The 14,226-nt window shown below is 50.6% G+C and overlaps 1 protein-coding gene across 1 annotated transcript; it reads left to right on the top strand.

Moving 5' to 3' along the window:
* The first annotated feature begins 8,087 nt into the window (after nucleotides 1-8,087).
* LOC125541153 (peroxidase 2-like) lies at nucleotides 8,088-9,433 on the top strand. Its single transcript, XM_048704621.1, has 2 exons — nucleotides 8,088-8,399; nucleotides 8,486-9,433. The coding sequence occupies exons 1-2, from the start codon at nucleotides 8,181-8,183 to the stop codon at nucleotides 9,248-9,250; spliced, it is 984 nt and encodes a 327-aa protein (XP_048560578.1). The 5' UTR covers nucleotides 8,088-8,180; the 3' UTR covers nucleotides 9,251-9,433.
* Nucleotides 9,434-14,226: the final 4,793 nt, after the last annotated feature.

Below are 14,226 nucleotides of genomic sequence, written 5' to 3'. Positions count from 1 at the left end.
AATACAACGTGCGCTCCATCCCACTCCGCAAGGACGACGAGGTGCAGGTCGACTGCCACCTTCTCCTTCGGAGCTCCGCCACAAACACAACATGCGCTCCATCACCGACCCGCAAGGACGACGAGGTGCAGGTTGACTGCTACCTTCTCCTTCAGAGCTGCGCCACAAATACAAAAGTTGTCTCGAGTGAAGAACGAGTTCCACTCGACGGAGGATTCATGAAGATATTCAACGATAAACCTAGTTCAGATAAATCCTAAAGGTTCCAGACCACAGATCGAAGTGCTCGGGCATTCAGCCCGAAAGAGTTTAACAGTTACAAAAACCACTCAGCATTCCGAGGCAAATTTAAGGTGGGGCATAAAAATTTGTTCACTCCGCAGGAGGAGGACTGGCAGGCTCGACGAACTCGTCCAGGTCGACGCCGTCGGCGATCTGAGTGGCTGCAGCAATAAAAGTCTCCATAAAATATCGGAAGTCATGCCTCTGGGTGTTGGCGACCTTGATTGCTGCCAGCTTATCTTGTCGCACCTCCTTGTAGTGGACACGAACCAAAGACAGAGCCACATCAGCACCACACCGGGTAGAAGATTTCTTCCACTCCTGCACTCGATCAGGGATCTCGTTAAGTCGAGTCATCAGGGACTCAAGATCATTCTGGAACATAGCCTCTGGCCAAAGTGCCGTTTCGATCCGTGATGTGGCGACCTTCAGTCGAGCCAAGTAGTCCACAACACTGTCGATGCGGGATTCCAGTCGGAGCAGATTCATGGCAGTTTCATCTTTCACGGGAGAATTGATTGGGTCCAAACCTGGCTCAATCCACCCAGTCTCCTCCTCGAAGTTCTGACAAAACTCTGCATTCACGATCCAAGGATAAGTCAATTTTTGTATGCTGAGTCGACAAAAAACATCAATCGGAACAAAATGTATACCTTCAAGCTTGATGAACAACTTCTTGGCAAGGCTCCTCAGATAGCTCTCCAGATCGTCCCTCCTGCGAGCGATGCCTTCCAGCTTCTCGTACAGGTTGAGATTGTCCTTCTTCAAGCGTGTGCACTCCTTGTTGGCTTCATTCAGGGAAGATTTCATCTTGGCGTTCTCTTCTTCCAATTGGCCGACTGAAGCCAGTTTCTGTTCAGCCAGAGCGGTTCTGTCGTCAGCTTTCTGTTGAGCAGCAGCCAAATCCTGATCCTTCTTCACCAGAGCTTCGTTTAGTTTTACTGCAAGGAAATGGTACTTGATTCAGAAAGAGCAGAAGAGTACTCAAGCTGAAGACAAACCAGTCGACAAGCTCGTCTTACCATTGGCGTCGTCCTTGGCCTTTTGCAGCTCTGTCTTGGCCAATTCCAAGTCAAGGTTTAGCTGGATCTGCTGTTTCTCCAAGTCATCAAAGCGAGCTCCAAGATCACAAGATTTCTGCAATCAGGGAGGCGAAGTTATTTTACAGCGAAAAACGACAAAGACAATAAATACTAAGACTACGGTCGACTGCCCGCAGTCCACCATAGTCTCGGGGACTACACCCACTGGGTGCACTTTGCGTGCCCCCACCGGTTCTGATCCCACTTGACCGGCCTGTCGGAGTTGAGTGCAGGGAGTAAAAAAAAGAAGTGGACAACAAGCTGTTCAGACCCCAGTCGACTGCCAGCAGTCGACCGCGGTCTCGGGGACTACACCCGGTGGGTGCACTTGGCGTGCCCCCACCGGTTTTGATCTCACTCGCCCAGACCGAGTGGAAGAGTGAAACTACCAAAAACGACAGCAACATTACACTCCACACGGCCAGACCAGACCGAGCGAAAGAATCAAAATATAAAGACTACAGTCGACCGCCAGCAGTCCATCGTAGTCTCGGAGACTACACCAAGTGGGTGCACTCAGCGTGCCCCCACTAGTCCAAAAATTCAATTGATGCACCCAGTGGGTGTACAGATGCAAAGATTTTCGTAAAAAGAGTCTTCAGATAGCATATCCTAACAGAACAAGCGGTGACCAACTAACCTGAACATTGCTTTGGTGAGCCGAGCTGGCGTCATAGGCGGCCTGACTGGCATCCCGCACCGCCTTCATCTTCTCCATCATAATGCCCGCCTGGCGTATGGCTTCCTTGGCAGCATTCACTTAGTCCTCTGGGACATGATGGATCGCAAAAACTGAAGGAGGGTCGGCAGGAGCTTGACCAGTCGATGAAGAAGGCAGGGCACTCGACAATGGTACGGTGAAGGTAACAGAACCCCGATTGGCATCACCAGCGTCCTGAACGACTGGTTCCGCCATCGGCATCGACTGTGGCACCTTGCTTGCAGGAGCTTGCCTATTTTTCCTCGTCAAAGGCCTCTCAGGCTCTTCATCATCATCATCATCGGGGAGGTCAATAATGTTAGGAGCTGTTCAAAGATCAATCGCCAAAATCACATCACCCAATGGTACACATTGCAATTGAGTCGACCAAATAAAGATAGAATGACAGAAATCATACCCAGATTGGAAGTGACTGCATCCTCCATTATCTCATCCTCATCCCTGTAAGCTGAGGTCCCAGAAGTAGCAGCGCTGCCAGTTCCAAAGTTCGTCTGGTTAAATCAAGAAAAAATAAACAGCACGGAGCGTTGAGTGAGTACAAAGAGAGTCACTCACGCAGAAGCGGCGGGGATGTCAATCTTAATCTTCGGCAACGCCTTCCGAGGCTTCTGCTCTGCAACTTTGAGATGCTTTGACACTTTTCCAGTCAGGGTTGGTGAAGATGTCCGAGGACGCTTTGAAGACTGACCAGTCTGAGCAATCGCCTTTTCACGGGCGCTCGGTCGTTCTTGGTCAAGCTTGGATCGCCTCTCCCTGCGAGGAGGCGACTCGACTTCCTCTTCGTCACTTGAGTCGTCGCTTTCTTCGTCCTCTTCTCCATCAAAATGCCATTCGCCACTGTCGCCGCCACTCGCCTCTCCCTCCAGATATTGCTCTTGCTCTCCGTTGGGCACCGAGTACATTTCGATAAGGGCCTGAAAGAAAGCGGGAAGAATAAAGTCAGTCGACGCAGTATAGACAGCTGCGCGATGAATTCAGATTATAATCAAAAGCTCGGAATCAGACCTTTTCTGGTTCATGGGACTGGTCGAATGGAGGAACTCTCCTGGCTCCCTTGGGGTTGTCTTTGTTTCCGGTGATGCCCAACAGCCACCCCTCCAGTGTGTCGTCATCGACCTCCTCCGGGTGAATCCGAGTGGTGTCGTCAAGACCCGAATACATCCACATCGGATGGTCTCGAGCTTGAAGAGGCTGGATGCGCCGCTGAAGGAAAACCTCCAAGAGATCCATACCAGTGACCCCGTCACGGATGAGCTGGACCACTCGTTCGACCAGCACCCTAACTTGCGCATTCTCCTCCGGGAGCACCTTCAAAGAGGAGGGTTTCCTCACTCGGTCCATGGTAAAAGGAGGGAGGCCAGTCAACTGCCCTGGCGTCAACTGGTCTTTGCAGTAAAACCAGGTCGACTGACATCCGCGGACCGAGTCGGGAAGAATCATGGCCGGAAAGGAACTTTTCCCTCTCATCTGAACACCAAGACCCCCACACATCTGAATCACTTGTGTTCTCTCGTCACTCGGATTGGCCTTTTTCACCGTCTGAGAACGACAAGTGAAAATGTGCTTGAAAAGACCCCAGTGAGGCCGACAACCCAAGAAATTCTTGCACAAAGACACGAAAGCAGCGAGATACACGATTGTGTTGGGAGTGAAGTGGTGGAGTTGTGCCCCAAAGAAATTCAGAAATCTCCGAAAGAAAGGGTGAGGAGGCAAGGAAAATCCACGGTCGACGTGGGTGGCAAGGAGAACGCGCTCACCCTCCCGAGGTTGCGGCTCGGATTCCTTCCCCGGAAGCCGCGCCGATCCATGGGGGATCAGTCCTCCGTCGGCTAGGTCGTCGAGGTCTTCTTGGCGGATCGCCGAGCGGATCCAGTCGCCCTGGATCCAGCCCTTCGGCAGGCCGTCTCGTGAGGAAGATCCACCACGACTGGTCGCCTTCCCCTTCTCCTTTGTCGTCGCCTTCTTCGCCCGCTCCAGAGCCGCCGTCTTCTCCTTCCCCATCGTCGCCGACGAGACGCGTACGGAGCGGCGGTGCTGGGGCGAGAGCGAGCGCGACGAAGAAGCCTGAAGAGGAGAAGAGGAAATGAGAACGCACTGTTCAAGAAACCCCGGTCCGGCGCCTTATATGAGGCCGCTTCCGAGTGGCTGACTGGTAGGCCCGGACGATCCTATCAAATCCCGTAACAATCGCACGTGCGATACGTGGCGAAAAAGGTGGCGTGGAGATCGAGGCGGCTCCGCCCTATCCCATCCGATTACTGCGGCCTCCCCCGTCCCGCGCGCTTCCCAAAATTCGAATCCCGCGAAATCTGCGGGCAGCAGAACAACTTGCCAGACGGAAGATCTCCTCCACACCGTCACTCGGAGTTTTTCAAGCAAAGAGACTCACTCGACAAAAAACTAAGAATGGATCAAGGCGACTGAAAAGGAAGTTGCTGTTATCACTCAGGTTCATTGATCCGAAACAAGATATGCTCATGGCATGAAAAATGAGTCGGAGAAGTTCTCAACTCCTTCCCCACTCAAACCTCGATCCATTCGGGGGCTAATGATGAAGCTATGTACCTAGGGTAGGATCATGGACCTGTCCTAACTGCCCTACCCAAGGACATCTCTAGAAGAAAACACCTTCCAATCGACTTGGAGGTGTTCCACTCGGCAGACTCGAAGACACTCGACCAAGAAGCAATCACTCGACCAAGATCCAACCACTCGACGGCCAGGAGACCTAAAGTCACTCCGCACGCTAACGGTCGGTCATTAAGTAGCTTTTATGGTCATCATAGCACTTTATTAGGGGTGTTACCAGTAACGCCCCACCTTAATGTATTTGAAACCCTGCATAACTGAGGGCCGGAGGGGTCTGGCGAACTCTATATAAGCCACCCCCTCCTCAGTGTAAAGGGTTCGCACCCCTGTAATTCGTACACACATAATCCAGTCGACCGCCTCCGGGCTCCGAGACGTAGGGCTATTACTTCCTCCGAGAAGGGCCTGAACTCGTAAACCTCGTGTGCTTACAACTACTCCATAGCTAAGATCTTGCCTCTCCATACCTACCCCCCTACATTACTGTCAGACCTAGAACCACGACAGATAGCGCCAAATCTATACAGAAACTTAAATTATCGAGAGCTGAACCAAACCCTGTGTCATTCACATGTATCACATCATTCTCTACTCTTTTATACTAACATGCACATATTTAACTAATTCATTGGGCATGGCACATCATACTCCTTTCTGGGAACATGCTAAACCAGAAATTCTTATGTTCGTGATTCTTCATCCACCGATGCAGAAAATCTTCCAGGGCGCATTACACGGTTTTCTTGTAATAACCCTATTATCTGAGATAAACACCTAAGATCATACTATGTGCACTTGACATTACCTAAGATCTCCTAGAATTGCATTCTCTATGTCTACATATGCTACAAACATTGCCAAATTTGTACTGAAACATTTTTCTGTGTGTGAATGCTGAAACTTAAATTACTGAGAGCCGAACCTAGCCATGTGTCACACCACTATCTACTCTTTTCTACTGGCAAGTGTAGCATGCACAGATTAAACAAGCTCATCTCACGCCACAAAACAAATACCCATCTCAAGGACAGAGCAGACTCACCATGAGCCATGGAGAACTTCAGAGCTTCAGGGATGCCCCTCACGGAGAAGGGGGCGGATCCCGTTGCGGCCGGGGAGGGTCCATGGAGCTGCAAGTGGGTGCGGGTGCGGATCCGGCGGTGTCGTCGCCCCAATCCCATCCCCATCCATGTGTGGGTGAGGGGCTAGGGTTTCGGGCGTGGTCGCCCCATCCATCCCATCCATGGGTGGGCGGGAGTTGTCGCCCCATCCATGGGTGTGTGTGTGGAGTTGTTGGCCCATCCATCCATGGAGGGAGAGGTGAGGTTGCCGGTGGGGGTCAACGGCGGCGGGATTGTAGAGGAATCCGGGTGGTGGGGAGAGGACGGAGGAGCTCGAGTGGATCTGCGGCGAGGGACGGCAGAGGAGAGAAGGGGCAAAGGGTGGCCGGCGGTGGAGGGGATGTCGATCTACATCGGGGGGTGGGTGGTGTGGGAGTGGAGTGGGACTGTTGATGATAGGGTGGTGGTGCGGGTGGAGTGACAAGCTTAGTACTACTAGCGTGGGGTGTTTCATCAGCGCTACAGCTATTCATTTAGTAGTAGCGTGTCTATGGAAAGGGCGCTACTACAATGCATAGTCTGGGGGCAACGCCCTGGCAATTGTAGTAGTAGCGCTCTTTTCTCCTAGCGCGCTACTGCTATTTGGGTATTAGCAGCGTGGTCTCTTGCAGCACGCTACTGCTAAGTAGCAGTAGCGATTGTTTTTAAACCGCGCTGCTGGTAATATTCTGTGTATAAGGTTTTCCCTAGTAGTGTCTATCCACAGATACAGCTCGAGGAGCACCTTTGTACTCACTTTGCCTTAGTGATCATGCGGAGACCCCGCAGAGCAGGACTAGGGGTGTTATCGAGCCCCGAACCTGGGTAAAGTACGTCGGCGTTCGTGTCTACGCCTTATCCCGTTTCCAGGCACCGGCGACGTTCTACTCGCCCCCACCATGATAAGTCATCCATTGGCATATGTCGCACTTAACCCCCGACATGTTGCCATGAAAAATAATAAATTTCTATAAAAGACCACAAAAGTAATATTATAATAGCATGAAATAAACAAAAAATATAAATACGTTTGAGATGTATCAGCCGCCTTGCTGCCTCAAATAAAACTCGAAGACTCCCTAAAAACCCTAAAAAAACACCCATACCGACATGCATGGGTCGGATTTCAAGCTCACCGCAGTCCGGGACCACGCACTGACTGCCACTACTCGGGCGAACTAGCCAGGATGAGTGGCTGTTTAAGATCACCGCACTAGATTACCAACGCCAACGTCGAGCACCGCCTAACGAATACCGCTACTGGAGCACACATGTTCCTTCACCAAAACCTGCGGCAGCCCTCCAACTCCTCCAAAAGCAGCCCGCACCCTGATCAGGACATTCCCGCCGGGGGCAGAGCCCTGGCGGCAGCTAGAGGGGGTGTAAGCATTGTGGCAGCTAGGGTTTCGGTCGACCGGCTGGTCCGCTATCGTATTTGCCAAAAAACTCACAGACTAAAATCCTTGTAAGTTTAAGTGTATAATTATTGGTAGCAAAACTCCATTTTAATCGCTAGCATCACGACCGAGACTGGTGAAGTAGGGATCGAACTACCGGTTGGTACGCGATGCAGCGAGATGTTGAACCCAGATCTAGCCCATCGACAATTATAAGGCATTATCCATCAAACCGGTGCACGATCGATCCATGCATAGAGCACACTAGCTTTCTTCTTTCCTTTTCTTTTCCCATGAACAAATTTTGAGGCGTCGGTTTGCACGATTACAGGGCATGGAAGAAGAGCCGCGTGCTCCCCGACGACCTATCTATGTATGATCATCCTTCCGTGTGGACTTTTGAGCTCACTGGTTATATGCAGTACTTTTGTCATTGCGTACACCATCGTCCAGTGCCCAGCAAATTCGCCGTGACCGACAGGCCCTCTTGAAACGATCAAGATGTCGTTTACCATGTGCTTTATATGGAGTAAACAAACATGTCGCCAGCGAAGAATACACACTGGAGACATCAAATTCAGACGGAATCTGCTAATTTAACCTCAGCTGGGAGAGAAAAGCCTATCCGTCCACGCTGCCTTGCAAGCATTTGAGCTGCAAACCATTCACGATTCACGGATCTGCACATGCCTACATCAACATTCACGACTAGATTATTTATCAACCCGGCCCCGGTTTCCTTCAAGTCAGCGCTCTGTAGCTCGAGGGGATGTGTGCTGAGTTGTGCTCGCATGTTCCTGCGGCGTCTAGGGAGTAGGGAACATGCTCTGCCCGATTAAGAAACGCAGACAGGAGAGCAACCCCTGCCAATTCTCCTTCTGTCCCGCGCGTATAAATGGACGTGCGGAGGAGCAGCGATTCCACACCTCAACCACACGACTGCAGCTTCCACTTTCAGTCTCCGGCCACTCAACACAACTCGGCTCTAGTGGGTCGATAGAGCTCAAGGATGGGTAGGGTTGCGATCTGGATCGCGTGCGTGCTGCTCCTGGCGGCGACATGCCAGGGCAAGGGGGCTCCGGGGCATAGGGTGAGGGTCGGCTACTACAACCGGAAGTGCCGCGCGGCGGAGAGCATCGTCAGGGACGTCGTCGGCAAGGCCGTCTCCCGGAACCCCGGCCTCGGCGCCGGCATCATCCGCATGGCCTTCCACGACTGCTTCGTCCAGGTGCGTGCGCCGTACTGTCAACTGTTTTTTTATATGCATGTAAAGCGACGTACGAGCACGTGGTTAACAAGCAGCGGCTTGTGCAGGGCTGTGACGCGTCGGTGCTGCTGGACGCGACTCCGGCGAACCCGCGGCCGGAGAAGCTCGGCCCGCCCAACTTCCCCAGCCTGCGCGGCTTCGAGGTGATCGACGCCGCCAAGGCGGTCCTCGAGAGGGTCTGCCCTAGAGTCGTCTCCTGCGCCGACATCATCGCCTTCGCCGCACGCGACGCCGCCTTCTTCCTCAGCAGCAGCCTGATCGACTACAAGATGCCGGCGGGGCGGTTCGACGGGCGCGTGTCGCTTGAAACTGAGGCGCTGCAGTTCCTGCCCCCGCCCTTCTTCAACCTCACGCAGCTCGTCGACAGCTTCAAGGCCAAGAACATGGACGAGGACGACCTCGTGGTGCTCTCCGGCGCGCACACCATCGGCGTGTCGCACTGCTCCTCCTTCACCGACCGCCTGCCACCGAACCCCTCCGACATGAACCCGGGCCTCACCAGGCTGCTGCGGAGCAAGTGCCCCGTCAGCCCCAACTTCACCAACGACCCCACCGTGGTGCAGGACATCGTCACCCCCAACCGGATGGACAACATGTACTACACCAACCTGCTCAAGCGGAACGTGCTCTTCATCTCCGACGCGGCGTTGCTCACGTCGGGGAAGACGGCGACGAAGGTGATGGAGAACGCGTTCAACCCCGGGAGCTGGGAGAAGAAGTTCGCCAAGGCGATGGTCAAGATGGCTGCCATCGAACTCAAGACCGCTGCCAACGGCGAGATCAGGAGGAACTGTAGGATCGTCAACAAATAGGGATGCTGGCTATTTGTATTTAACACTCGAACGTGCATGCGTTCGGTTCTTTTGCTGCATTCATTGCATTTTGTTTCTTTCGTTTCCTTTGCTGCATTCAGCTGATCAGGTTGTAATTCGATTAACAGGGCTTTTTTCACGATAGGTGATAGATGCCTGAATAAAATTTTCATTTCCGACTTATTATCCAGTCATCTACTTTCTTTGCAAATGCATTAATTTATGGGGCGACCTGCACCGAAGGTTTAGGTGCGCTATTGCATTAGATCTCCGGTTCATATGGCCTCTTCCCCAAGAAAGATTAGGGTTGCCGTCGGTACGCCTCATCTATGGTGGCCTAGGACCATGGGAGTGCGGTGGATCTCGGCCCTTGCCGACGGAAAGGCTTCATTTTTAGATGGTTCTTTGAGTATTGTTAGGGTTTGTATCCTTTTCAAGAAGGCGAGACGGCGGCGGCTTTCTGAAAATGGAATAAGGTCCTCCCTGTCTAGCCCCGGTCCCGGTGGTGTGCATAGCATCGTCGGTGGGAGTGTGGAGGTGTGTCTCCGGCAGATCTATCTTTGGTGGATCTGCTCGGATTTGGCTATCATTCGTCTACGCTCGTGTGTTTTCAGGTTGTATTCTTTCGATCTACGCTACTCTTTATCAGTGACGGTTGCTGTTCTGGTGCGCTGATCTTATGGGGCCTTACCACGACGACTTCCCGACTGTCTATTACAACAAGTTTTGCCCGGCTCCGGTAAGGAAGAGGCGATGACCGCGGCGTGCCTTCGGCTCGCTTCAGTGCTTGTAGTCGTCGCTGGCTGGTCTATGAATATGAATGTATTTTTTGTTATTTTTTGTGTTCGTTGTACTGCCATGATTGAGGATGAATAGGTCAGAAGTTTCTCGCAAAAACAAGATCTCTAGTTCATCATTCAAAAGGTTTAGAAAGAGCCAATACAAATTTGATTTCGGCTTTCTAAAAAAATTGATTTCAGACATTTAGAGGACAAATTTATTGTTGTTAATAATATAAATTTAGTTGTGAAATACTCCCTCCGTACATTAATATAATACGTGTTTGCGGTTCGACATTGCTTTTGCATTTTCTCATTTTTTACTTGAACTGCAAAAATGTCTTATATATAATTAGTGTACAGAGGTAGTAACAAATACGTAATGAGCAAGGCTTTCATAAGCTTTGAATCTTTTTTTCAAGTATTCTATTTATGGGCCCAAGTTTGACTAATCGAACTAGAAATTTTATGCATGCCACATGCACATTGTGTGATGATGTCAAATTGTTTAGAACCTGTTGATGGCTTCCTGATTGGTGTATCAGGACCTAGTGCACGACCATTGGTGCATACAAGTCATCTTCAACCCCCCCACCCCCACCCCCACCCCCCACCCCCAGCCGAGAGAGAGAAAGAAGACATAGAGCCCGGCTATATAAATATGGGAAAGTATAATTTTCGTCCCATAGAAATGATCCCTCAACTTCAAAATCAGCAAATCTAGGTCCCTCAACTTCTCAAACTAGATAAGTTTAGTCCCTCATACCGCCTTTTGTGATTTTCATCCCGGCTGGACATGGTTTTCACTAAAACTTGATAAATCATTGGGGTTTGACTGCCATGTCACGGAGCGGCGATGGCATAAGTACTCGGCTGTGGTGGCACTACACGCGGGACATGGTGGCCTGTCTCATGGGATACTGGACTTTCGCCATGCTCGCCGTTCAAGTCATGCGGCCGGAAGCGGCAGGGGTGCAGGCGCCGTGGCGGTTGTGGTTGACGTACGCAGCAAAGGCTTTGGATGCTCACGTGAAAGACACACACGTACTTGACGTTGTTCCCTTCGATTTGTACTGGCTAGAACATGCACCCATCGTCTCTGCTCCTTCCGCGACGAGATCCACATGTTGCGGATGTCTTTCAGGCCGCGAGGTGGTGGCCGTCGAGCTCGACGTTGCTGCCAGCCGGTTGGCCGTGCCGATGCCTTAATCAACGATGCATGTGGCTGCCGGCGGGCCGGCTGTGTTGTGTCAATGCTTTGATCCACAACGCATGACTCTGTAGTAGTACTGCCCATTTTTGCATGCCCTTGTTCAATAGTCCTTTACAGTCTTGGTTTTCTTGAAGGCGACGTGCAGCACGTGCACGACGGGCTTGCGCGGTGCATGCAGGCGAGCATGAGTAGCTCCGACTTCAGATCATCGGCCACAAGGTGTTCCACCGTCCTGTGGCCGCTACATAGGTACACCTCCTCCGTGCGGTACACGACGGCGAGCATCACCCGACAGTGACGGTGCTGGTCATGCTCCCCACCGGACATGGCGGCATGGCGTTGAAGTGGCCAGTGATGTGGCAGTCAAACCCAAATGACATGTTAAATTTTTAGTCAAAACCATGTCCACGTGCGAAAATGTTTTACGGGACCATGATTCAACCGAACCTACGCTCGACACCATTGATATCTATATACTATTCATGAGGATCCATGCATGGTTGATTAAAAAATTCAGTTCACATGCATGTCTATTCATGAGGATTCATGCATGATTAATTAAAAAATGCAGTTGGCATGCATGTCACAGATCCACATGTAGTAGGATGTTAAATCGTACGGCATAGACCATAAGTTCGGCTAAACCATAGTCCTGAATCACGTCTCTCGTTCACGTGAGAGGAAAACTACCGAAAGTGGTATAAGAGGCTAAACTTATCTAGTTTGAGAAGTTGAGGCACCAAAATTTACCAGTTTTGAAGTTTAGGGATCATTTATATACTTTGGCAAGAGCTGAAGGACAAAGAATATACTTATCCCTATAAATAAAGCCAAACTGGTGAGTCATCCAACAAATAACACAAAGTACTCTCTCTGTAAACAAATATAAGAACGTTTAAATCAATAAAGTAATGATTTAAACGCTCTTATATTTATTTACGTAGAAGAGTATCAGGCAAGTAACCGTCACACAAGCCCAATGCAAACCATGACGGTCGGGCAAATAGCCATGCACGCCACCCAAAGGAACAACAAAATCATGATTAAAGCTACGTCCTTGGAGGAGCAGGCGCTAGACAAAGGTCAGTACTAGAGGCACGGATCTTGACGATGATCGTAAAGACGGTGTCAGTGTCATGGCCTTAGCGAGAGGCTTCCATTATTTTAACAGGGCAACCATTTTAAAAAGACAGGCAGCCCAATGTTTAGGAAAAACATGTTCGGTAGTAAAATTGTTCTAAGTCACCCAGAAGGACCAAACGAATGCAGCGAAAGCAAGCCAAAACACACAACAAACTGGCCTGGAAAATTCAAGAGATAAGTAAAGAGATCATCGAAACATTTCGGATTCCAGTTAAGGTTCAACAATGATCGGATGCAGCTCCAGCACATGCGAGCAAGATCACAACTAAACACAATGTGTTCTGTGTTTTCGTTCTCTCGACAAAGAGAACGGCCAGCAGCTGCAGGTCCACTTCTTTTCATGATTTGATCAGCCAGCAAATGAAGTCTCACCGCCTGTCAAAGAAAGATTTTGATTTTAGAAGGAATATGTGCCCGCCATATCGCCTTGAAGCGATGGTCACGCCATCCTTGAACAAGTTCCATGTAGAGAGATTTAACTGAGAATCTGCCCGAGGACGAATGCAGCTAAACGAGCTGATGTGGAGTCTCCGAGAGCACTTGAAAAAGGGGAGCAAGCTCCTGCCAGTTCTCCATCTCTATAGGAACAAAGCTCGATACAGCTCTTGTTAGAGTTGTGTCGAATATAGTGTACAATGTAGGTTACAGTTGGACTTGTAGTTGTATTGTGTTTAGATAGGATATGGAGTCGTGTCCTAGTAGGACACTTGTATCGTAGGCCTTTTACATATAGCGGGGCTAGACACACGATGTAACCTATACCAACATAATAGCACAGGCGCGTAAGGGGGAGCCGGCGGCGTGTGCCGGCGCCCGGGTGGCCGGTGTGCGGTATTGTGACGGTGTCACGGGGAGGAGCGCCCGTAGTCATGCCCCGGAGATGTAGCCATATCAGTGAACCTCGTTAACAAATCTCGGTGTCGTGCTCGTGTAATTGCTTGGTCCTTGGATGATCTACGGTATGTCTCGAATTTATTCTAACAAGTGGTATCATAAGCTAGGTTGTGAGGTGACTGTCTGGTTGATCTAGATGAGATGGAGATACCGCGGAAGGATCAAGCGTCGGCGATGCAATCGGAAAATACGCGCGGCAATGCAATTGCATGGAGCAGCGTCGAGTTGGATTCGGAGTCGGCGAGATTGAAAGATGACTTGTAGGCTGCAGCAGTAGCACGTGCAGCAACGCAGCAGTTTGGGCAAGGTACGGTCCAGCACGGAGGCGAGCCAGCGGAGCCCAACACGGGCGCGCGTACGTGTCTAGAGGCAGCGGCAGGTTTGGCGGTTCTCTAGGTGCAATCGGAAACAGCAAGTCACGGAATTTGTTATGAGAAAAAAAGAGGAGACCAAGTCTCCACGTACGACACGGAAGATAGGCATGCAAATCAACTGGAGAATTAGAAAAATCGCAAGAGATAATCCGTTGGAAAGCAGAAGGTCATGCCAATGCAAAGCTGGCATTGGAAGTTTTTTTTTAAGAAAAAGGCATAGCCCGACTTTATAGATAAAGCCACCAGACAGAGTTAACAAGGACCCAGACAACCAACACAGAAATACCAAAGTATCAAGTCAGAACACGAAGAGGAATGTCTAAGTACATGGCTCCCATGCCAGTACACGACACGCAGGCCGGAAGAGGATAAGATAACGAGGCAACGCAGCGACGTCTACGGGTCCGCTTTGTTTGGAAGGATGGAGATAGCAGAATTTCGGATCTTGGCCAACATGGCGTCAAATGCATCCCTGTCCTCCTCCTTAGTCAATAATCTCCACTGTTGCAGGAATATACTAGTCTTAAATAAGCAATCAGCAGGCTTAGCAGGAAAAACATGTTCGATAGTAAA

The sequence above is a fragment of the Triticum urartu genome, chromosome 2 (assembly GCF_003073215.2).
Source record: "Triticum urartu cultivar G1812 chromosome 2, Tu2.1, whole genome shotgun sequence".
Classification (NCBI taxonomy): domain Eukaryota; kingdom Viridiplantae; phylum Streptophyta; class Magnoliopsida; order Poales; family Poaceae; genus Triticum; species Triticum urartu.
The sequence above is the reverse complement of the archived record's forward strand: the minus strand, read 5'-3'. Positions and strand labels throughout refer to the sequence as shown.